Source organism: Castor canadensis, chromosome 1 (genome assembly GCF_047511655.1).
Source record: "Castor canadensis chromosome 1, mCasCan1.hap1v2, whole genome shotgun sequence".
NCBI lineage: Eukaryota > Metazoa > Chordata > Mammalia > Rodentia > Castoridae > Castor > Castor canadensis.
The window spans coordinates 184,086,840-184,109,972 of NC_133386.1; the positions used below are offsets into that span (position 1 = coordinate 184,086,840).

General features: G+C 35.4%; 1 protein-coding gene and 1 pseudogene across 1 annotated transcript; both read left to right on the forward strand.

The window, feature by feature from the left end:
- Nucleotides 1-3,252: 3,252 nt before the first annotated feature.
- Nucleotides 3,253-4,262, forward strand: LOC109703072 (olfactory receptor 4C12-like). The gene is given in 3 exon segments (XM_020188280.2): nucleotides 3,253-3,740; nucleotides 3,743-4,221; nucleotides 4,223-4,262. Coding segments are annotated over 3 exon segments (930 nt in total). The 5' UTR covers nucleotides 3,253-3,329.
- Nucleotides 4,263-8,067: 3,805 nt separating this feature from the next.
- On the forward strand, nucleotides 8,068-17,496 carry LOC109703074 (mitogen-activated protein kinase 6 pseudogene; annotated as a pseudogene).
- The last annotated feature ends 5,637 nt before the right edge of the window (nucleotides 17,497-23,133 follow it).

Consider the following 23,133-nt stretch of genomic DNA (forward strand, 5'->3'; position numbering starts at 1 on the left):
ATGTGTTTTCTTGGTGAGCCTTCATCAACTGAATATACAGTGAAATTCCTGAAGTTCCGAAAATTTCAATGGGAAGGCATCAAAATTAGGAAAAATTCATTTGGTTTTTGCATTGGGAAAGCTAAGGATTTTATCCTCTATTTACCTTCCAACTTGTAGATATTACACTACCCTGAAAGTGCATCAAAACCAAAGGTTCATTCCTCTGGACAGAATATGTCCTAATGTGTTTATGGTAAAGTTGATAGACTTAGTATCTCAATCTTTTTTATGACTTCAGACAGTGAGGAAATTTCCTCAGGGATATGACCTCAGTGAAACTCCGGGTTGTTAACTGCATGACATTTAGAGCCCTTCATGTCCCACTTCACAATCCTCAAGGGCTTAGTAGAGAAGCATTTTGTCATATAATATTCCAGATCATAAAATATAGGTTTTTACCAAGTTAGTTTCAACTGTAAGAAAAAAACTAATTAGTTGACTTATAGGTAAATACTTCAAAATATCTGTTTTTTAGTTACAATCTTTAAAAAAATCCAGAGTTAATTAATTCCTTGGAGGCAAAGCCTTAGATAGAATATGTCCTTTAAAAATATTCTCAGTATCCTCTCTATCCTCCATGATTCCAGAAGAATGTTTTCTTATGTTACAGACAGAATTGGGGGGGTATTAAGAGGTAAAACATTTGTGTCTATTTTTCGATAACTCTTGATCTAAGTTCAGAAAATCAGAAGAATCTCTTTAGTATCTGAAGATTTGATTCCAAATTCAACATAGCATTTTATTTTTCCTTTTGTAAATATTTCAATATGGGTTACAAAGGTCTTGGAGCTTAATGCTGGCTGAATCCATTTTAAGAAATTTGTGCAATTTTGTCTTTTTCTGCTTCCTGTAATATTGTGTCGTCAGTAGGGATTTGGGAAATACACATTGCATAAAGTGGTGTTTGAATAGCTGCTTGTAAGGATTACTTTGTGTTTTTGGCTACATTGCACAATCTTCTCAACTACAGAGACAGCCACAGTAAGTTATCTAGAATTGCTGACTTTTAATCTTATTTCTTAAATTTCCATTTTCCCCTTAATGTGTTTGCAATTAAAATTGTGGAAGCATTATTTTCTGATCATTTTCAGATGCTCTAGGATATTTTGTGGAAAAAATTTTATTGATATATGTTAATAAAAGAAAAATAAATATTTCTTATCCTAACTATGTTCTTTTTAACAGTATATCAGGAAAAGTTTTGCAATTTATGGAATTGCAAAGCCAATTTCTAGACTTTTAGGTGGAGTCTCTGGCTGGATCACTGAGAGTTTCTTCCCCGATAAGGTGTGTGATGTGGTGGTTTGGATCATCAGAATGGTACATGTACAGTCACTCATTTCCTTGAAACAATGCTCTGCCTTAATAATTCCCAGGGATGAAAGAGAAGGAAGACAGCACTTTATACTCAGAGGAGGAGATATGAAAAGCAACCAGAATAAAAAAAGGCAAATAAGAGGTAGAGCTGAGATAAGGTATGTGATCTTACTATAGTGAAGACAGTTCAGCATGGAAGAAGAGGAATGGCATTTGAATTGTTTTTCAAGGAACTTCTTCAACTGTGAAAGTGAGATACCAAAGAGGAATGCATTCAAAATATAGACTCTGTAAGGGAAGAGTGCATTTCTGCTGTGACTGGGAATCTATATTAAAGTCCAGGCTCAGGGACACTGCTTATTTTGACGTTATCAAACTTTGTCAGATATTATTTTAACCAGGGGACAGCTTGTTTAGGCTGCAGTGGATCTGATACTAGCAATGTGACTGAGTTTCTGCACCTTTCAACTCAGGTCTACCCCTTTTGGAGAATAAAGATAGGTATTATATGAATATAGAGGTATTATATGAATAGAAGTGTATCAACTTTTTAACGTTATAAAGATTCGATGAAATCATCTTTATAAATTTTTGTATAGTGCTGAGTATATGGAAAGCAGTCAATTGAAATATTACATAGGAAGTAGGTGATGAACAAGTATGCCTCTGCAGTTATTAAGACTGGGGAAAAGCAGAATTACAGTAGAGGTTTCATTTCAAAATGTTTGAGTCTGTGGAATTTAAATAAGTAATGATGTTTCCTCTGTCTGGGAGGAAGTTTGTCTTTTTAGATCCTTGCCTCTAAATTGTACTCTGAGAGTCCTGTTATGGAGATCAGATGTTTTCCTGCAAAAAATATGGGTATTAGAAGATTTGCATGTTAATGGGTACACTACTGATCTTTGCACTATGACAGAAAAAGAAACTGATTTTGTGCTTGAGACTGGCAACGGCAAAGACATCAATTTTAACTAAAGACTGGGTTGTTTTGTTTATGTTTGTGTCTGTGCAGTGTGAGGAAAATGGAGGAAGATGAAAATTGTAGAAGAAACTTGTTCTTTAAATATGTTCAGAATACTTCAAGATTTGTGAGAAATTGAACTAATTAAGTGAATTAATGGAGATGAATGAGTCAGTATAGGGTTTTCTAGGCTAGTTTTGATCATGAAAAGTTACCTATGCCACATACCTGGAAGTGGTAACACATCTTAGTCCATTGTTGGTTCTCCCAAGGGCTGTCTTCTCTAGGGAAAGTTTGCAATTAGAAGTTCACTCAGTTTTGTTCTCACAGGGCTATGGTCCCTGGAAGGATTCTCTGACACATTGGGTTCTCCAGAAGGGAGCTACGATCCTGGCCATGGAGCTCCACGTACAGTTTCTCAATGAAGCATTCAGGGGATCTTTTGGAATAGATGTCCTTTATATGCAAATGGTTATATGTTATTCTTAAATGTAATGGGAGCAATTCATTTTACACTTACATTTTAAAATTAAAATTTGAGGTACTGGAAAAAGTGAGAATATTTTTCTTTTTTTACATACGAGGTATTGAATCCAGGGTCTCACACATGCTAGGAAAGAGCTATTATTTGAGTTCTACCCCATTCTACTTGGTTTTTTTTTTTTTTTTTGAGATTAAAGTCTCAGCACTTTTTTTTTGACCTGGGCTAGCTTTGAACTCATGATTACTATCTCCACATCTCAAGGAACTTAATTACAGGTATGTGTCACCATGCCTGTAATTAAGTGAGAATTAATAATGACAAAACAGTTAAAAAACTATTTCAAAGTTTGAGTGATATGTACATTCTTCATCAAGTAAATGAAAATAGATTTTGTATTAAATGGATTGTGATTGATTATTCTGTCTTTTGAATTATTTTGATTCTTTTTTTTCTTTTCCTTTTCCTAAAGGTGAATAAAATATTCCTACCTGGAGTATTTTGTTTAAAATCAACCCCACCACCTAGATGGAGAATGAAAGAAACGTGACTGAATTTATTTTAATGGGTCTTACACAAAACCCCCAAATGCAGAAAGTAGTGTTTGTGACATTTTTGGTTCTGTACATGATAACGTTATCAGGAAATCTTCTCATTGTGGTCACCATTATCAATAGCCATGCCCTAAATTCCCCCATGTACTTCTTCCTGAGTCACCTTTCTTTGATAGATACAATTTATATGTCTTCTTCGGCTCCTAAGCTGATCATGGACTCCCTGCAAGAGAAGAAAGTCATCTCCTTTAATGGATGTATGGCTCAAGTCTATGCAGAACACATTTTTGGTGCTGTTGAGATCATCTTGCTGACAGTGATGGCCTATGATCGCTATGTGGCTATCTGTAAACCTCTGCACTATCTGACCATCATGAACCACAAGCTATGCTATGCATGCTCTTGGTGGGAGTAGCTTGGACTGGAGGATTTCTCCATGCAACTATCCAGACCCTCTTCACAGTCTGGCTACCGTTCTGTGGCCCCAACGTCATAGACCATTTTATGTGTGACTTGTACCCTTTGTTGAAACTTGTCTGCATGGACACTCATACTCTTGGTGTCTTTGTTGCTGCTAACAGTGGGTTCATCTGCCTATTCAACTTCCTCCTCTTGATGGGATCCTATGTGGTCATCCTGCGTTCCTTAAAGAATTGCAGCTTAGAGGGGAGGCGCAAAGCCCTCTCTACCTGTGTGTCTCACATCACAATAGTCGTCTTATCCTTTGTACCCTGCATATTTATGTATCTGCACCCGGTTACCACTCTGACCATAGATAAAGCTATTGCTGTCTTTTATACTATGCTGGCTCCTATGTTAAATCCTTTAATCTATACCCTCAGAAATGCTGAGGTAAAAAAGGCAACTTTTTTTCTGGAGAAAAAAAGTGACTTTAGATAATAATTAAGCAGAACCACTGAACATTATACATAGAGGTACTAAGTGTCATGTAGCCCAAAATTTTTGATTTATACATGAATACATCAACTCTCATAAGAAGTTTGATATTATTAGCAGACAAATACTTTAACATAAAGTTAAAGTTAGGCTGCAGTTCAGACTTACTGTCTCCCAGTCCACACTTTGTTATTATACCTTATTGCTTCTTAGTCATTAAATATGCATAAATTACTAGTAATTAGAAATATTTCTAGAAGCTAAAAGTACTTTTTACCTTGAATAGTGGTTTGATATTAAGATAATCTTATATAACATTGAGATGCTCTTTATAACTGATTATTGAAAACAACATGTTTAATGATATCCTTTTACTTTGTACTCTGTCCTCTACAAAAATTCTTTCCCTTGTAGATTTTATTGTTCATTAACTATACTATTGGCTGCATAGTTGAACAGAGACATGGTTTATCTAATGTTTATAAAGCTAGTATTTTCTTCCATATTGTATCAGTCATGGTCTAAGCAGGGCCCAGACCACACAGCTTCCCTAATTTGAAGGGAAAATTTACATACAAGTATTAATCTTATCAGGGGGTTAATGGTAAAGAAGAATGCCCTGTGCTTGAAAGATGATTATCTAAGAAAGGTATTCCCAGGTTGCTCCCTGGGAATCTAATACTATGGAAAGTTGTAGTTATTTTTTATTGATTGGTGGAGAAGTTCATTCACAGTAGCTGGACAGAGCTGTATACAAGAATCTTGTCTGGTACTACATGCTGAGAGCCTCCCACTGGAATAATGGAGGAGGGACTGAGGCTGGTGGACAAGGAGCTGTGGCCTGGAAAGCAGGTTGAGGTACAGATGTCAGTAAAACTCAATGGAGCACCATGGGACATCTCCCCCTACCACCCAAGCACACACGCTGTTGGAAACTACATAGTCAAAATAAGATGGAAACAGAAACCCCTTTAAATCAGGAGGATCTGCCCTTTGTGCATTATACTGATAAAGATTAACACCATAACAGAGCAGGTATGGGAAAGAAATGTTTACAGGGTCCATTTTCATTAACATGAAGCAAGCAATGAATGTATTTGAATGTGAGAGGCAATGAGTTGACAACTTTTACACAAGTTTAACCCAAAATTCTTACAACATACTTTCCAGGCTATTCAACATGGCACTATTTGATCAAATCTCATAGTGGTAGAACTGAGACATAAACTAATATATGAATCCTTTTCTTATGTATTTTCTGCTTATTACACAGTGCTAAGTAAAAATTACATGGCTTTTGTGTTATTAGGTAGTTGCAAGTTTTATGGTAATGCCTGAAAATGAATAAGAAGAACAAAATTTGTTAAAAGATCCATGATATTTTATTTTATGGTAATTTAATATAATTTTATTTTTAGGTATATGCTGGTTTCTATAAATACTCTCACTGAAAACAGGAGGATGAATCATTACTTGAAGGTGATTTTTTAGAAGAGATTTAAATATTAATCTTTTCAGGTTTTTAACTGAATTTTAGGGCCAGTAAGGGTAACACTCATCCAAATGGGAAAGAACTAGTCTCTGCTCTTTTAAGAAAAATGTTGATGAGTCTATAGAAGTCAGATTTCAGCAACCTATTGGTGGCAGGAAAGTAATAAGAAGTCAAAGATATGGACAAAAATGAAATTGAAAGCAACCAGGGACAAAACTAGAATTGATTTCAACAGATGAATGAAACTTCTATCAGACAAAATGTGAAATCACATGTAAGTCACAAGACGGATTCCTAACACCTAAGAAATTCCAGAATGATGGGTAGAAAATGCTGCCTTGAGAGATTCCTAGGGCACAACTTTAGAGTTCTTTTTAACTCATCCTAAGGTTGTGAGGAAATGAACACAGATGCTCAGACAGTTTGGATAAAGGAGGTCAATGAAGCTGGTGATGTTTGTGAAACATTGCATGTGAATTTTCCTTTGAGCAAGTGAAAATGGCCCTGAAGATTATCTCTAGGTAAACAGCCTTAATAAATGATGATCTTTATGTACATTGCACTTCATTGTTCATGTTAGCTTATCTCCATTTCATGCAATTCCTGTTCCTTTGTATTACAGTGCAAACTTAATTTCCATGAAACATGATAAAAAGCTGCTATGTTAGCTTACATTGCCATCAACTGTCAAGCTGCACTCAATTTAATCTTCTCATTAACAGTTTGAATTTGTGAAGCTATTAATCACAAACATTGATACTTTTAAAATAAAAATCAAATACAAGTTATAAAATAATCACATCTTACAATTTTAACTTTGCTGAGTCATTATTGACAAAATTGTGTATTTAAGCTGTACAACATGATGTTTTCTTTTTTGCAGTGAAAGTGATAGTAAAGTTTATTAGGAAAAAAATATACTTTCAATAGACTGAAAGTAAGTCATCTCCAGACAGAATGAATATGACCCATCATGATGTTTTGGTACATGTATACTTTGTGAAATGATTGCTACAATCAAGCTAATTAGCATATCCATCACCTCACATGATTACCATTTTGTTTTTGGTAAGATTTAAGATCTATTCTCTTAGCGAATTTCAAATATACATTACACTGTTATTAAGTATAATCTTCATAATGTGCATCAAACCTCTAGAATTTGTTCATTTGTCTAAAGACCAATAGCTTCCCATTACCCTTTTCTCTCAACCCTTGGTACTCCATGAATGACATTATTTAGTTTCCACAGATAAGTGAAATCATGTAGTATTTGTCTTACAGTGCTTTATTTCACTTAGCATAATGTCTCATAGGCTTATCTATATTGCTGAAAATTTCCTTCCTTTTAAAGGCTGAATAGCAGTTTAGTGTGTGTGTGTGTGTGTGTGTGTGTGTGTGTGTGTGCGTGTGTGTGTGTATTAATCACATTTTCTTAATCCTTTCATCAATTAATGAGCACTTAGATGATTCAATATTTTGGCTACTTTGAATAACACTGAAATAAAAATGAGGTGATAGACATGACGTTGAAATAGTACTTTCATATCGTTTGGATGTGTACCCTGATTTGGGATTGCTGAATCATATAGGAGTTTTATTTTTATTTTTGTTTACAGAGTCTCTTTACTGTTTTCCATATGGTTGTAATAGTCTACATTCCCAAGAATAGCTTTCATGTGTTCCCTTGCCACCACATCCTTGCCAACACTGATGTCTTGATAATAGCCATTCCAACAGATGTAAAATGATATCTTATTGTGATTTTGATTTTCATTTTTCTGATTATTAGGGATGTTGAATATTTTCCATATACCTGTTAGTCATTTCTATGTGTTTTTTTGAGGGATGTCTTTAACATGTCTTTTTTGTATTGTAAAATATTGGACTGTTTTCTTGTTATTGAATAGAGTTTCTTATGTATTTTGGATATTAGGCCCTTGCCAGATACATTATTTGCCTATATTTCCTCTCATTATATAGGTTGTCTCTTTACTGTGCTTTTTTTCCCTTTCCTGTACTGAAGCCTTATAGATTGATGCCACCCATTTGTCTAGTTTTGCTTTTGTTAAATAATTTAGCACAGTAAATCTGAGCATAGTATATCTTTTCATTCTGTTATAGTTTCTTGAGTATTTTCTTTAAATGTCTTTGAGTTACTACCCTTTCTGAATCTTTTCACTCTCATTGTCAGTAGAGATTTTTGAGCTTTACAGCTAAGGGGAACTCAATGGACTGGTTGGCATCTGAAAGGATATGAAATCATCTTGCTGGGGAAGCATAATTATTTTTCTTCTCCTTCTTTGAAAGATCTTTCCCTTTGATGCTAGTTTTCTTCCTTGTTTACACAAGTTCAACAAAGATATTTGAAAGTCTAGTGAACATTCATGGTTTTGAATTGGTCTTTAAGTATACTGACTTAAAACCACTGGATTGTTGAAGTAAAGGCTTGGTTTTTTTTTCTGCTGTATACAATGACTGAAAGGGAAGAGTAGCTATCAAGAGAATTGTTCTTATTGAGTCTCAGAGTGTCGAACATGCTCTCTGGGAAATCAAAATTATTAGAAGACATAATCATGATAACAGTGTGAAAGTACTTGAAATTTTTGGTCCTGGTGGAAACCAGTTGACAGATGATGTAGAATTTCTTACCAAATTCAACAGTGTTTACATTGTGAAGGAGAAATGGAGAAAGACATGGGTAATGTGCTGGAGTAGGTCTCACTACTGAAATTGCATGCCAGAGTTTTCATATATCTGTTGTTACATGGGCTCAAGTATATACAATCTACAAATGTATTGCAAAGAGACATCAAACCTGGTAATCTTTTCATTAATAATGAAAACTTTAGGAGATCCAAGATGGTGGTTAGGGTAGGGAATCAAAATTCCTGAGCTCTGTGACTCCAGGAACCACCTTAAGATGTGGGAGCTATACTTGAGTAATTCTGATTGCTTCTATCCAAAATAATAACCACCAACACATTAGGCACATGTAAAATTCAAGAACTGATCCTTAAAACAGCCTTTAATTAGACCTACCACCCAGGAAAATCCTGGCATGGCACAGCCAACAGGTGTGTCTGCCTTGGAAAAAAAGTCCCCTGTCTTAAGCAGAAGATAAAGCATCAACCAGAATTGAGCTCTGTGACATCCAGGACCCCTAACCATGAAATGCCTCCCTACACCCTGCTGCACCTAGTCTAGTCCCAGGAAGTGTCTACCTTGAGAAAAGCAGCATGCATGTCTTCCTACCTGGTGGTTTCAAAGCTGCCTGCATAAACCTGCAGACCAAACAAGTGAGTAACACAGCATATGCGATTCTCTTACCCTCCCAACTGAAATATAATCCAGTGCAGCCTCTGGGTAGATTGAACCCCATCCCAACAAAATTGAAAAGCATAAATAACAAACTGTAATCTAACACTGACAGCAGGGGTGGGGCAGAATGTTAAGTCTGCCCCAGAAAACGGGGGTGGGACAAGGAGCCAAACTCATTGTGAGCGGAGATGGGAAGGCTGAGAGTGGGGCTGGGTTGACAGGTCAACCTCCCAAACTGGGGCATGGTGGATCCCTGAACTAGTTTTGTGGCACTGAGGGCTATAGTCAAACTGAATTGCCCAGGCTTGTTGGAGGAGTGGCTGACCGGACAGACTTGCAGTTGTTAAGGGCAATATATCTTTTGCATAGAAGAGACAACAACAGATCTGACCACCTTGGAAGAACTGGCAATGAGTTACCTCAGGTCCCAATAGCAACCTGCCTGGCAGACAGAAGGAACCAAATATTGCTCACAAGCCAGTCATCTTCTGAGACCACTTCAGGGCTCCCACCTGGAATGGATGACACAAAAGACTAATGAAAGCAGAAAATAAAAAACAAAACCTTCCAGCTATCTTCATCCCAAGTTGTCCAACAAGGCAGGCAGCAACCTTCCCTACAAAGCCCAGAATACCAAACACCAATATGAGGATTGGATGCCAAAGTAGTAAGTCCAGAACTTTACCCAGCAGACTGAACTTTTTCTTGTGCTGTACCTGCTTTTTTCTGTAGTATTAACTTTACCATCATTATTTTCTTATCCCTATTCTTACTCTCTTCCCTTTCCCTCTTTTTCTTGTGCTACAATCCATTTTTCTCCCTCCAAACTACTCTTTCTGCCCCTTTTCATACACTCTCTCCCCCTGATTTCACCTCCCCTTCCTATCTTTTCCCAACCTGTCACATTACCCCTCCCTTCTACACACTTGCCACCCAGTAACTAGCCTACTGTACCAACCATACACAAACCCAGCACCTGCAATATCTGACATATGCACCCTCTATTACAAGAGTGGAAATACACTGAAACACACACAAGGGCTACAAAACCCAGCAGACCCCATTCCTCTTTCCCTACCCACTCACCCTTTTGTGCCATTTTTACTAATTACTCAAGTTTCTATCTCTAGCTAAATAACCAGTACCCCCCCAACTTCTACTGTTATAGATATTATCACCAAGGATTTTAATATATAATGGATAAAAAAGACTAGCCTGGCACTGAACCTGTGAATTTGATGTTGCTAATTTATACCTTCAGGATGGCCCAGAAAGAGCCCATCAACCTAGCTAACAACTAAGTCAGTCGCAAAACAAAAAATTAAATCAAGGGAAAGAAAACAGCAATTAAAATCACCAACTAGCCAAAGAAGAACATACTCATATACACCAATTGGAGCAATGAAGAGAAAAAGAAGGGAAGAAAACTACACTTCTCAAAAAAAATTCAATGGAGGATTTAGTGGGAAATGAAGAAAATGGTTACCCAGTTACTGACACCAACAAAACAATGAAATATGTCACTAATAAGCCCAGTGACACCAATCAAAAAATCATCAAAGAGGAAATCATAGAAGAAATCACTGAGAAACTCATGAAGAAGACATTAGATATGGTTAACCAAAAAGTACAAGATACACTTAAGAAATTTCAAGACACCACAAATGAAGAACTTGAGAAGACATAGAAACAAATAAATGAACTTAGAAAGGATTTTAACAAACACCAAAGTGAAATAAAGGACACTATTAAGAAAAAACAGACATATGAAATAAAGAAGATAACACAAAATATAAAAGAGGAGTTAAGCAAAGATATAGAAAACCTCAGAAAAAAGAGTCAAATTTTGGAAATAAAAAGGTACTCTAGTCAAACAAAAAACACAGTGGAACGTCACTCCAGGATACTAGAACAAGTGAAAGACAGAATCTCAGGGCTTAAAGAAATAATAGAAATTAAAGAAAAAAAACCCAGAAGAATTCTTAGCCAAACAATTCAAGTGCTGTGAAAGGATTATTCAAGAACTCAGGGAATTCATCAAATAGTCAAACCTGAGAACCATGGGCATTGAAAAAGTTGCAAGACAAAGGGATAGGTAATATATTCAATAAAATAGTAACAGAAAATTCCCCAAACCTCAAGAAATATTTGCACATTAAGGTATGGGAAGCCTCCAGGACACAAGCATACTTGACCAAAATAGAACCTCTCCATGATATATTATCCATAAAACAAGTAGCACAACAAAGAACAGAGAACAATACTGAATGTTGTAAGAGAGAAAAAATGAATAATGTATAAAGGTAAACCCATCAAAATAACAGCAGATTTCTCAACAGAAACCTTAAAATCAGGAAGGGAATGAAGTGAGATATTCTGGGCACTGAATGAGAATAATTTCAGCCCTAAAATACTCTACCCAACAAAACTACCATTCAAAATTAATGGAGGAGTAAAAGTCTTCCATGATAAACAGAAACCAAAACAATATATGACAAGATACCACTACAGAAGATTCTACAAGGAATTGTGTACACAGAAGATGAAAGAAAAAAAAAAGGACATGAAGTATTAAATTGCAGGAGAAGAAAAAGTAAGTAATCTGAGAGTAGTACTGATTCAGCTGCACACACTTAAATCCTTTAATAACAAAAACAACTAAATGGCAGGATTCACCATATACCTATCAATATTAACACTGAATGTCATTGCACTCATGTCTCCATCAAAAGACACCATTTGCCAAACCAGATAAAAAAGGAAGATCCAACAATCTTTTGTTTATAAGAGACCAAACTTGTTGACAGAAATAAACACTGGCTTAGGGTGAAAAGCTAGAAGAAGATTTACCAAGCTAATGGCCCCCAATAATAGGCAGGAATAGCAACACTTATATCTGACAAAATAAACTTCAAAATTATATTGGTCAAAGGAAACAAAGAAGGTCACTTCATACTAATACAAGGAGCAATACACCAAAAGGAAATAACAATTATCAACCTATATGCACCCAATGTTACTGCACCCAATTTCATCAAACATACACTAAAGGACCTAAGCACATATTGAACCCAACACAGTGGTAGTGGGAGACTTTAATACCTCTCTATCACCAATAGGTAGGTCATCCAAACAAAAAAATCAACAAAGAAATCCTAGAACTAAATGACACCATAGATTAGGTGGATGTAAGAGATGTCTACAGAATATTTTTTTTCCAATAACAGCACAATATACATTCTTCTTAACAGCCCATGGAACTTTCTACAGAATAGACCACATCTTTGGGCACAAAAGCAAACCTCAAAAAATATAAGAAAACAGAAATAATCTCCTGCCTTCCATCTGATCACAATGCAATAAAACAAGAACATAGCAACAAAAGCAACAGGAGAAAATGTGCAATTAATTGGAGGCTGAATGACAAATTGCTCAACAATCAGTTGGTCATAGCAAAAATAAGAGTGGAAATAATAAAACACCTGGAACTTTAATGAAAATTAAAACACTAACTATCTGAACATATGGGACACAGCAAAGGCAGTCCCAAGAAGAAAGTTTATAGCCATGAGTGTATATATTAAAAACACAAAAGCATTTCAAATAAATGACCTTATGCTACTTCTCAAACTCCTTGAAAAACAAGAACAAACAAAACCCAAAACATGAAGAAAGAGAGAAATCATGAAAATGAGGGCCAGAATTAATGACATAGAGCCCAAAATAATCATACAAAGAATTAACAAAACAAAAATCTTGTCCTTTGAAAAAAATAAACAGATTAAAAAGCCCCTAGCAAATCTGAAAAAATAAGGAGGGAAAAAAATCCATATTAGTTAAATCAGAAACAAAAAGGTCAGATAACAACAAACATCAAGGAAATCAGGGAATTATCAAGGACTACTTTGAAAACCTATATTCCAATAAATTGGAAAATCTTGAAGAAATGGACAAATTTTTAGATACTTATGACCATCCAAACCTGAACCAAGAAAATAACTATCTGAACAGATTGCTAACATGTAAAGAAATTGAAGCAACAATAAAGTGACTCCTCAAAACGAAAAATCCAGGACCTGACGGATTATCCATGAATTCTTCCGGACCTTTAAAGAAGAACTAATACCAATATTTGTAAACTTTTCCACAAAATAGAAAGGGAAGGAATACTGCCTAACTCATTCTATTAAGCCAGCATTATGATCATCCCAAACTGGACAAGGACACATCCAAAAAGAGGAACTACAAGCCAATATCCTTAATGAACAAAAGCCCTGAATAAAATAATGGCAAACCAAATTCAGCAACATATCAGAAAGATCATTCACCATGACCAAGTCAGCTTCATCCAAGGGAAGCAGGGATGGTTCAACATATGCAAATCATTAAATGTAATACAGCACATTAATAGAAGCAAAGAACAAAAACCACTTGATCATCTCAATAGAGAATTCCTAGCTAGAGCAATAAGGCAAGAAAAAGAAATAAAAGGAATACAAATAGGTAAAGAAATAGTCAAACTATTTCTATTCGCAGATGACATGATCTTATACCTTAAAGATCCAAAAAACTCCATATAAAATCTCCCAGACACCATAAATAATGTTAGCAAGTAGCAGGATATAAAATCATCTTATGAAAACCAGTAGCCTTTGTAAACACCAACAGTGAACAGATTGAGAAAAAATATAGGAAAATAATTACATTAACAATAGTCTCAAAAAGAATCAAATACCTAGGAATAAACTTAACAAAGATGTAAATGATCTCTACAAGGAGAACTACAAACTATTGAAGAATGAGACTAAAGAAGACTACAGAACGTGGAAAGATGTGCCATGCTCATGGATTGGCAAAATCAACATAGTAAAAATGGCTATACTTTCAAAAGCAACCTATGTGTTCAATGTAATTCCCATCAAAATCCCAATGACATTTGTCACAGAAATTGAAAAATACCCTAAAGTTCATTTGGAAACACAAAAGACCATGAATAACCAATGCAATACTGAGCAAAAAAAGCAACACCGGAGGTATCACAATACCCGACTTCAAACTATACTACAGAGACATAGCAATAAAAACAGTGTGGTACTGGTACAAAAACAGATATGAAGACAAGTGAAATAGAATAGAGGCACCAGATGTGAATCCACACAGCTACACACTGTTAATTTTTGACAAAGGTGCCAAAAACATTCAATGGAAAAAAAAAAGATAGCCTCTTTAACAAATGTTGCTGAGAAAAGTGGTTGTCTACTTGTTAACTAGATCCATGTTCACTCTGTTCTAGTATGAACTCACAGTGGATTAATTTCAGTCCTGAAACCTTGAAGTTAGTACAGGAAAGAGCAGGGAATGCACTGGAAGCAGTAGGCATAGGCAAGGACTTCCTCAGTAGAACTCAAGCAGCTCAGCAACTAAGAGAAAGGATGGACAAATGGGACTACATGAAATTAAGAATTCTACGTAACAAAAAAATGGTCTCTAAATTGAAGAGACCACCCACAGATTCGGAGAAAATCTTTGGTAGCTATATATCAGAAAAGGGACTAATAACCAGAATATACAGGGAGTTCAAAACACTAAACTCCCCCAAAATCAATGAACCAATAAAGAAATCGGCAACTTAATAAAACAGATTTTTTTCAAAGGAATAAGTCCAAGTGGCCAAAAAAACACATGAAAAATACTCACCATCCCTGGCTATAAAGGAAGTGCAAATGAAAACCACACTAAAATTCCACCTTACCTGTGTTAGAATTGCTACCATCAAGAACACTAACATCAAATGTTGGCGAGGATGTGGGGAAAAATGAACCCTCATACACTGCTGGTGGGAATGTAAACTACTACAACCACTTTGCAAAGCAAAGTGGATATGGAGGCATCTTAATAGTTTACAAATAGACGTGCCACGTGATTGAGCAATACCACTCCTAGGGATAAACTCCAAGGAATTCAACTCAGGTTACTACTGAGGCACCTGCACACCCATGTTTACTGCAGCACCAGTCACAATAGCCAAGTTATGGAAAAAGCCAAGATGCCCCACCACTGACAAATGGATTAAGAAAATATGGTATTATACACGATGGAATTTTATTCAGCCACAAAGAAGAATGAAATTTTGTCATTTGCAGGAAAATGGATGGAAGTGGAGAACGTCATCTTAAGCAAAGGTAGTCAGGCTCAGAAGACCAAAAATCACATGTTCTCCCTCATGTGTGGATTATCGACCCAAAACAAATGCAGTAATGTTATTGGATGTGGGACACACACTGAGGGGAGACCACACACAGGAAGGATAGGGAAGGGGAAGGAAACCCAAACCTTGAATGTGGTTGATAAGCTCACTGTATAGGAACAAATCTTAAACTGGCAGAAGCCCCTCTGGGAAGGAGACTAGGAAGTATTGAAAATGTCTGGTAGAGATGAACCAATTTGGGTTGTAATACACATATGTATGGAAACAACAGAAGGAATTCCCCATATAGCTACCTTCATCCCAAACTAGCAAAAATGCATGTTTTTCTTTTTATCATATGCTTTCTGTTCAACAAGATCAGAGAACAAGAGGGAGGAACGGTTTGTGCCCAGAAGTTGGGGGGAAACGGGGAAGGTGGCTCAAATAATGCATTCACATGTAAGTAAATGTAAAAATGATAAAATAAAATTTAAAAAATTATGAAGATTTGGTGCCGAAGACAGGTGACTTTGGTCTGGTAGGGTCATGGATCATCATAAATATCAGAAGGGTCATATTTTGGTACAGATCTGCACATCTTTTACTTTTTCATACTAATTATGCTACAAGTTATTGACTGCAGGCTGCAGCTTTGTTGAAATACTGGTCAAACACTCTTTCCAGGTGTACATGAACTTGAACAAATACAACTGATTTTAGATTCTATTCCTATTGCACAGGAAGAAGGTTGTCAGGAGGTTCTCAGTATAAATCCAGTTTACATTATGATTGACATGATTAAGCCACATAAACCTTTAATTCAGCAGTTTCCAAGAATTCCTCAAAGAGCACGGGATTTCCTTTTGCAAATTCTGACATTTAAGCCCATGGTTCAGTTGACAGCACAGGAAGCATGCTGTCATCTTTACATAATTATATATTATTATCCAATGAATAATCCAATTTTACATCTTTCTTTTCATATTGAAAATGAAGTTGGAAATATTTTGCTTTCTGATGAAACTCAGTAGTGGTTGAAACTGGATACAGTATCATGACTGTCAATTTTCAGAGGGTGATTATGCAATTTTCTTGCATGGATCATACCTTGATCATATTCACTCTCCATCAACTTCTTTTTCTATTCCCTCATGTGAACCTCAGTTTTTAATTCACATCACACAATACATTGACTTGAGGCAAATTGTACACTTAAAGATAAAAACGAAAAGTGTAAGTATAGAAGACTGGAGTGTGTCTTTCCAAGTCAGGGGTTAGTAAAGATTTCATACTTGATTTTAATTTAAGAACTTAAATACCAACAGCCAAATTCTGTATTTTAGAATATGATATAATTGAGAATTTTTTTGTCCTTGAGGTTTGCAAATTTTTATTTAAGAAAACACAAATAAAGGACTGGTGGCACAGTTCAATGATAGAGCATTTGCCTGCCATGATCAAGGCCCTGGATTCAATTCCTAGCATTGCAAAAAACAAACAAAACAAACAAAGAAAAAACTCATAACAACAAAAAAATCCAAAACACAAAAAATGTTACCTTAAAAGAATGTGAGTTAAATTAAGAACTAATATTGATAAGAACAATCTTAAATGAAAAATAACCATAAACTAGATAATATTTACAAGACATAAGTAACAAATATTACTAGCTAGAATACAGAAGAAAAGCCAACAAACTGAAAATAAAAAATAATCCAAATTCAAAAATGGGTAAAGAACATAAGCAAGTATTTTAGTGGAAAAGAAAGATTTGATGAATTAATTCATGAAGCAACAATCAACTTGCTAGTAATTTGGAAACTGCAAGTCAAACCCACAGTGAGATAGCATTCTGTATCCATTTAATATTCAAAATTTGGAAGTTTGATAACTTCCAAATGAACCAATGTGATTTCTTACTCACTGCTGTTTCAAGTGTTTATTGGAACAATTACTTTGGAAATAAATGGCATTTTTTAGTAATCTTAAACATACGTATTTGTACTGATATATTCAACTTCTCTATATATTCTCAAGTGATAATTGGCATATTTACATCTAGGATGTGTATCAGGGTCTTTGTTGCAGACTTTTAGTAATATTGAGATAGTGGAAACCACCTAGAAATCTGCAAAGCGCTGTCAGCATGAAGCACCACCAGGAGCATTGTCTGAGCCCAAAGAATGTACCCTAAGCTGCAGCGGCCATAGAGTTCAGCATTTGAGACCTGTAGGAAAAGCATAACCAGGGAGATGGTGACCATATTAGTTGTTCTGGTGGGAAATAACTCACAAAGAATGTTGAAGAAGATAGATTTCTTTAATTACATAAAGACAAATTCTCAAACATTCAGTAGAAATTTGAGTTCAAATTTAAGCATCTAGCATTTTTTTCAGATTAGAAAAAAAATTTAATGGCTTCCATTTTTATTTCTTGTCTATTTATTCTTCAAAACAATGACATATATTATTTGTCCCATTTTGAATATGAGAAAATTGATGCTAAGAAAGGTTAATTTAGCTTATTTCCAAGTAGGAGAACTTACACATAGCATAGATTGTAAGATTGTATATGCTTATCCAATGTCTTCATATTAGCTACTAAACTGTCTTTTTTCACTTGTAGGTCAATCACTTAAACTGTGGTATTTTTAATTGCTCAATAAATTTGTAGAGCTACAGATAATTGATAGTTAAAATGAGAGCCTATAATACACTTGAAGCTGCCTTTGGAAAAGTACAGTTGATTAGAGTTAGCTCATAAAATGATGGAACTACAAATGTTGCTGATAAACTTACACATGTATCTTGTTCTTATTCACCAAATAACATAGTCTAGCTCAATTCCTAAACTTTTCAGCCCTCAATTACTTATATAATCTAGGGCTTATATAGAATCTTTTGATTTGAGTTTAAATATCACTTCCATAAAAATATTTCCTGCGCACTGAACTCTTATGCCAGCTTAAACCATATCTTTATTACACATGGAACTATGTATTTTTGTGTTAATTTTTAGAAAAAAAAGGTTGATTTCTTGCATCATGATGTCAGATATAGTATATGGGTTCTGGAAGTTGTCTTGTTGGATTTACATCTTATTTCAGTCACCTACTTGCTTTTGGTTTTGGGTAAATTACTTAAACTCATAGAACTTTTAATTTTTTCATCTATAAAATGGAATTCAGAGTAATACCTATCATAAAGTTAACTCAGTTAATGTGTTTACTATAGGATCCAGTGTACAGCACTTGCACTTATTGTCATCATTATTATTTAACAATACTGTGCCTGGTATATTTCAAATGTTCAATGTACATTTGTTGAAAAAGAGAAACAACAACAAAAAACAGGTTCTAATTGCAGTCTGATGATTATCTCTGTTCTAAAGATGAGTTCTAACGCTTGTCAAAAATGTCATTTACTGTTATTCTCATTCTGATTTCAGTCTATTGAAAGTGTATTCTTTCCCTAATCAAATTTAATATTACATTGTTAAAAGCCATTTACTGGTCAAAGGGACAGGAGGAGGAAGGGATAAGCATTTGGTTGCTATTTTGGCAAAGAGTCCTAAAATTCCCTTGAGGAAAGACATGAATCACTCACTTGAATAAAACTTGTTTGTATAGTACAAGAATTGAAAGATTTGGAGGGAGAAATTGTGAGGATTTCTGACTAGAGCTAATCATACCCTGGGGCTAGATATGGGCGTTAGTGAAATGATGGGAGCAAGAAGGCTTAGTTCCAAGGATCCAAATATTTTACTCTATACTGAGACTCAGTGCTTTTGAAAGAAGGCTGAGAATTGGTTTTAGGAGTTTTCTCACTCAAGGCACTTTTAATCAATGGATGAATTTTTGGTTATTTCTAGCTTTAAAAAAGACTGTCACATTCTCAAAGTCTGAAAATCAGAATCAGTAGAAGATATACTGGAACTAATAGGAGATGTTTATCTATCTATTTATTATCTATCTATCTACCTATCATCTATCTATCTGTCTATGTGTCTACCTGTCTATCTCAATCAATCAATCATCTATCATCTTATACTGGTTCTATATCTCTGGAGAAAGCTGATGAACACAGTGCCCTGAATGAATAAAGTATACTTACTATAATAATGAATTTGTTTAAGGAATGCATATACTTACTCATTGTAAGAAATTGGTCTATGTGATTATGAAGGCTAACAAGTTCCACGATCTACATTTGGACACAGGACAGCCAGTGGTATAAGACTAAGGCTTAAATAAGGAGAGTCAATAGTGTAGTTTTTCTGTAAGTGCTGGTGGGAAGAGCAGATATTATAATTCACATTGAACACAGAGAAAGAAAACTGATGTCTCAGGTTGAGGACAATCACACAAAAAGAGAATTTTATTTTATTCAGGCTTTTGGTTACATTCAACGCTTCAAGTGATTGGATGAAATCTTTTCACATGGTCAAGAAGACTCACCTCCCTGGTCCATCTTTTCTGGACCTTCATTCATCCAGTGATATAAACCAGAAACCGTTTTATTAATGATTCTTCTGTCTCTAATAGTCTTCATATAAAAAGATCTTTTGTTATAACTAGTAAATATTTAGTGAGCTCTCCTTAACTCCCTGTTAGTGTAAGTTGCCTCTATGAAGAGTCTTAGATGGGCATTTTAATGAAAGTGAATTATAAGGGATTGGGGGAAGATGACTATGGAAGAGAAAGAAAGGATGTAGCCTCAACTGCTGTTGGCTTCATTATTGAGAGTACATTATGCTATAGAATTAGTTCAACTTGGTGGCAAGGGAACCAGCTCTTTTCACTCTCATCTCTGTCACTTATTGGCCAGAGGGGCCCCTGAAATATGGGTACTATCCCTCCTATTTTCTCTGATGTATTGTCCAGAGAAGGGTGGGGCTATGAGCTGTTAGCAGACCAGACTTGTAGCACTTGGGGCATGGCTCTGGCCTGGTGGAGGGGATTTGAGCTGGATTAAACAGTGTTCCCCACACCCTGCTTCCTTACTGGCAACAGGATGGTTCAGGCCTTCAATTTTTCACACAAAAATCATTACAATAAGCTTAAACTGTTCTCTTCCCTTCAGTTCATTTCCAATGCTGTAGCTAGAGTTATCACTCTAAAAGTCAAATGAAACTGCATAATTCTCTACCTTAAAATACTTTCAATCTGTCTTCATGCTAGCATTAAGCCCTAACTCTATTTTGAGAGCCTTCTTGAACTTCCCTGTTCTCTCTTCCAGCTTCTTGCTTGCTATTTCCTTTTACACTCTGTATCCATTATGGTGCCTATCACTCAGTGGGGATTAAACAAATAATTGTTGAATGAATACATGCATTAATAATCATAGCCATATCAAATTGGATACGTTTCCTGAAAATTCTCACTTCCTGGCCTTTGTTATATAGTTCTTCTCTAGGATCATTCTCACCTCACCCTCATGCCTCTGCATTCTGATGATTCTTTTCTTTTATACTTTAGGTCCATTGTTATTTTTTTCAACTAGGAATCCTTTCCTGACTCTTCAGCTTTTGTGTGTCCCTGCAACATGCTTTCATAGCACTATGTGTTTCCAGTTTTACTATTTATAACACTGTGCTCCAATTTTCTGTCCAATTCTTTTTTTTTTTATCTCTCATTTGTTATTTTATTACATGAAAAATGATAGATTGCAGTATACAGTGAGTAACCCTTAAGCAAGAACTGGGTTTATTTAAATTTCTTTTTATTTTTTATTTTTTTATTTTATTTTTTTTTAAGAGGTTATCTGTTTGTCTTTTTTTTTATTTTTTTTCTTTTATTATTCATATGTGCATACAAGGCTTGGTTCATTTCTCCCCCCTGCCCCCACCCCCTCCCTTACCACCCACTCCACCCCCTCCCGCTCCCCCCCCCTCAATACCCAGCAGAAACTATTTTCCCCTTATCTCTAATTTTGTTGTAGAGACAGTATAAGCATTAATAGGAAGGAACAAGGGGTTTTGCTGGTTGAGATAAGGATAGCTATACAGGGCATTGACTCACATTGATTTCCTGTGCGTGGGTGTTACCTTCTAGGTTAATTCTTTTTGATCTAACCTTTTCTCTAGTACCTGTTCCCCTTTTCCTATTGGCCTCAGTTGCTTTTAAGGTATCTGCTTTAGTTTCTCTGCATTAAGGGCAACAAATGCTAGCTAGTTTTTTAGGTGTCTTACCTATCCTCACCCCTCCCTTGTGTGCTCTCGCGTTTATCATGTGCTCATAGTCCAATCCACTTGTTGTGTTTGCCCTTGATCTAATGTCCACATATGAGGGAGAACATACGATTTTTGGTCTTTTGGGCCAGGCTAACCTCACTCAGAATGATGTTCTCCAGTTCCATCCATTTACCAGCGAATGATAACATTTCGTTCTTCTTCATGGCTGCATAGAATTCCATTGTGTATAGATACCACATTTTCTTAATCCATTCGTCTGTGCTGGGGCATCTTGGCTGTTTCCATAACTTGGCTATTGTGAATAGTGCCGCAATAAACATGGATGTGCAGGTGCCTCTGGAGTAACAGTCTTTTGGGTATATCCCCAAGAGTGGTATTACTGGATCAAATGGTAGATTGATGTCCAGCTTTTTAAGTAGCCTCCAAATTTTTTTCCAGAGTGGTTGTACTAGTTTACATTCCCACCAACAGTGTAAGAGGGTTCCTTTTTCCCCGCATCCTCGCCAACACCTGTTGTTGGCGGTGTTGCTAATTCTGAGAATGTCTCAATGGACCCCAAGCTATGTCAAGGCAGGAACTGGAATTCTCCTTATTCTCTATAGTCTACGAAATTTCAATGTGCCTCCTACATTTCTTGAGCTTAAAATTTTTGTTGATTAATGAACAATAAGCATAAGGTGTAGAGCTATATATATATACCTATTTATTTTTAATTGATGCATAGTAATTATACATATTTATGGAGTATAGTGTGACACTTTGATACATGTATAAATGGATATCTGTGACACATCGGCACATCTATCATCTTAGATACATGTCACTTTTTTTGTGATGGAAACATTCAAAATTATTTCTGCTTGCTATTTTGAAATATTCAATTGATTCCTGTGATCTGTAGTTACCATATCATATTCTAGAACATTAGAAATTATTCTCTCTGTCCAAATTAATCCCTGTACCCATTAACCATTTTCTTTCCATTTTTCACATGTCATTCCCACGTAGAACTGTAATTTCTAAAAAACAGTCTCTAATAATGAAATGCTATCTAAAACTAAACTGGTTAACAGAGAAATATAACATAAATAGATTACATTCTTAAGAAAATGAAATCTTGCCAAGAGGAGAGAGAACATCAAGGTAAATTTTTGCTCCTATGTTGAGAATCTATATCTAGTTGACCTTTCTATCATCATTGCATGGCAGAGCCTGCAGGAAAAAATGGTGTAAGAAATCAGTCATATCATGGCCAATGGCTAGTAAATATCACACATTAAGGTTTTAATACCTTCCTTTTCTGTCAGTTTCTTCACACTAATAAAATGGAAAAAGATAGGAAAACCTACTACTTTAGATTGTCACAGAAATTACAATTGTTATATAACAATATATTGTCATATATACTAGCATGTATTATTTATTTACTTTTTATTAGATGATAATTCCAATCCATATGCAAGGAACAAGCTATTAAAACTGTGCCAATTTAACAGAATTTCTCAAATATTCAGAGTGGCCATGGTTAGATTTTCTCTTTTCTTGCACCTGTTTCTACCTCCTTCAGTGGAGAATCTGTAAGTCAATTGCATGGCTAATTTTTTGTTTATCCAACATGTTTGACTGGCTGAAATATAGTGTCCTTTTGATTTTTGCCTCAGTTGAATCCATGATGAGTTGCAAGAACAT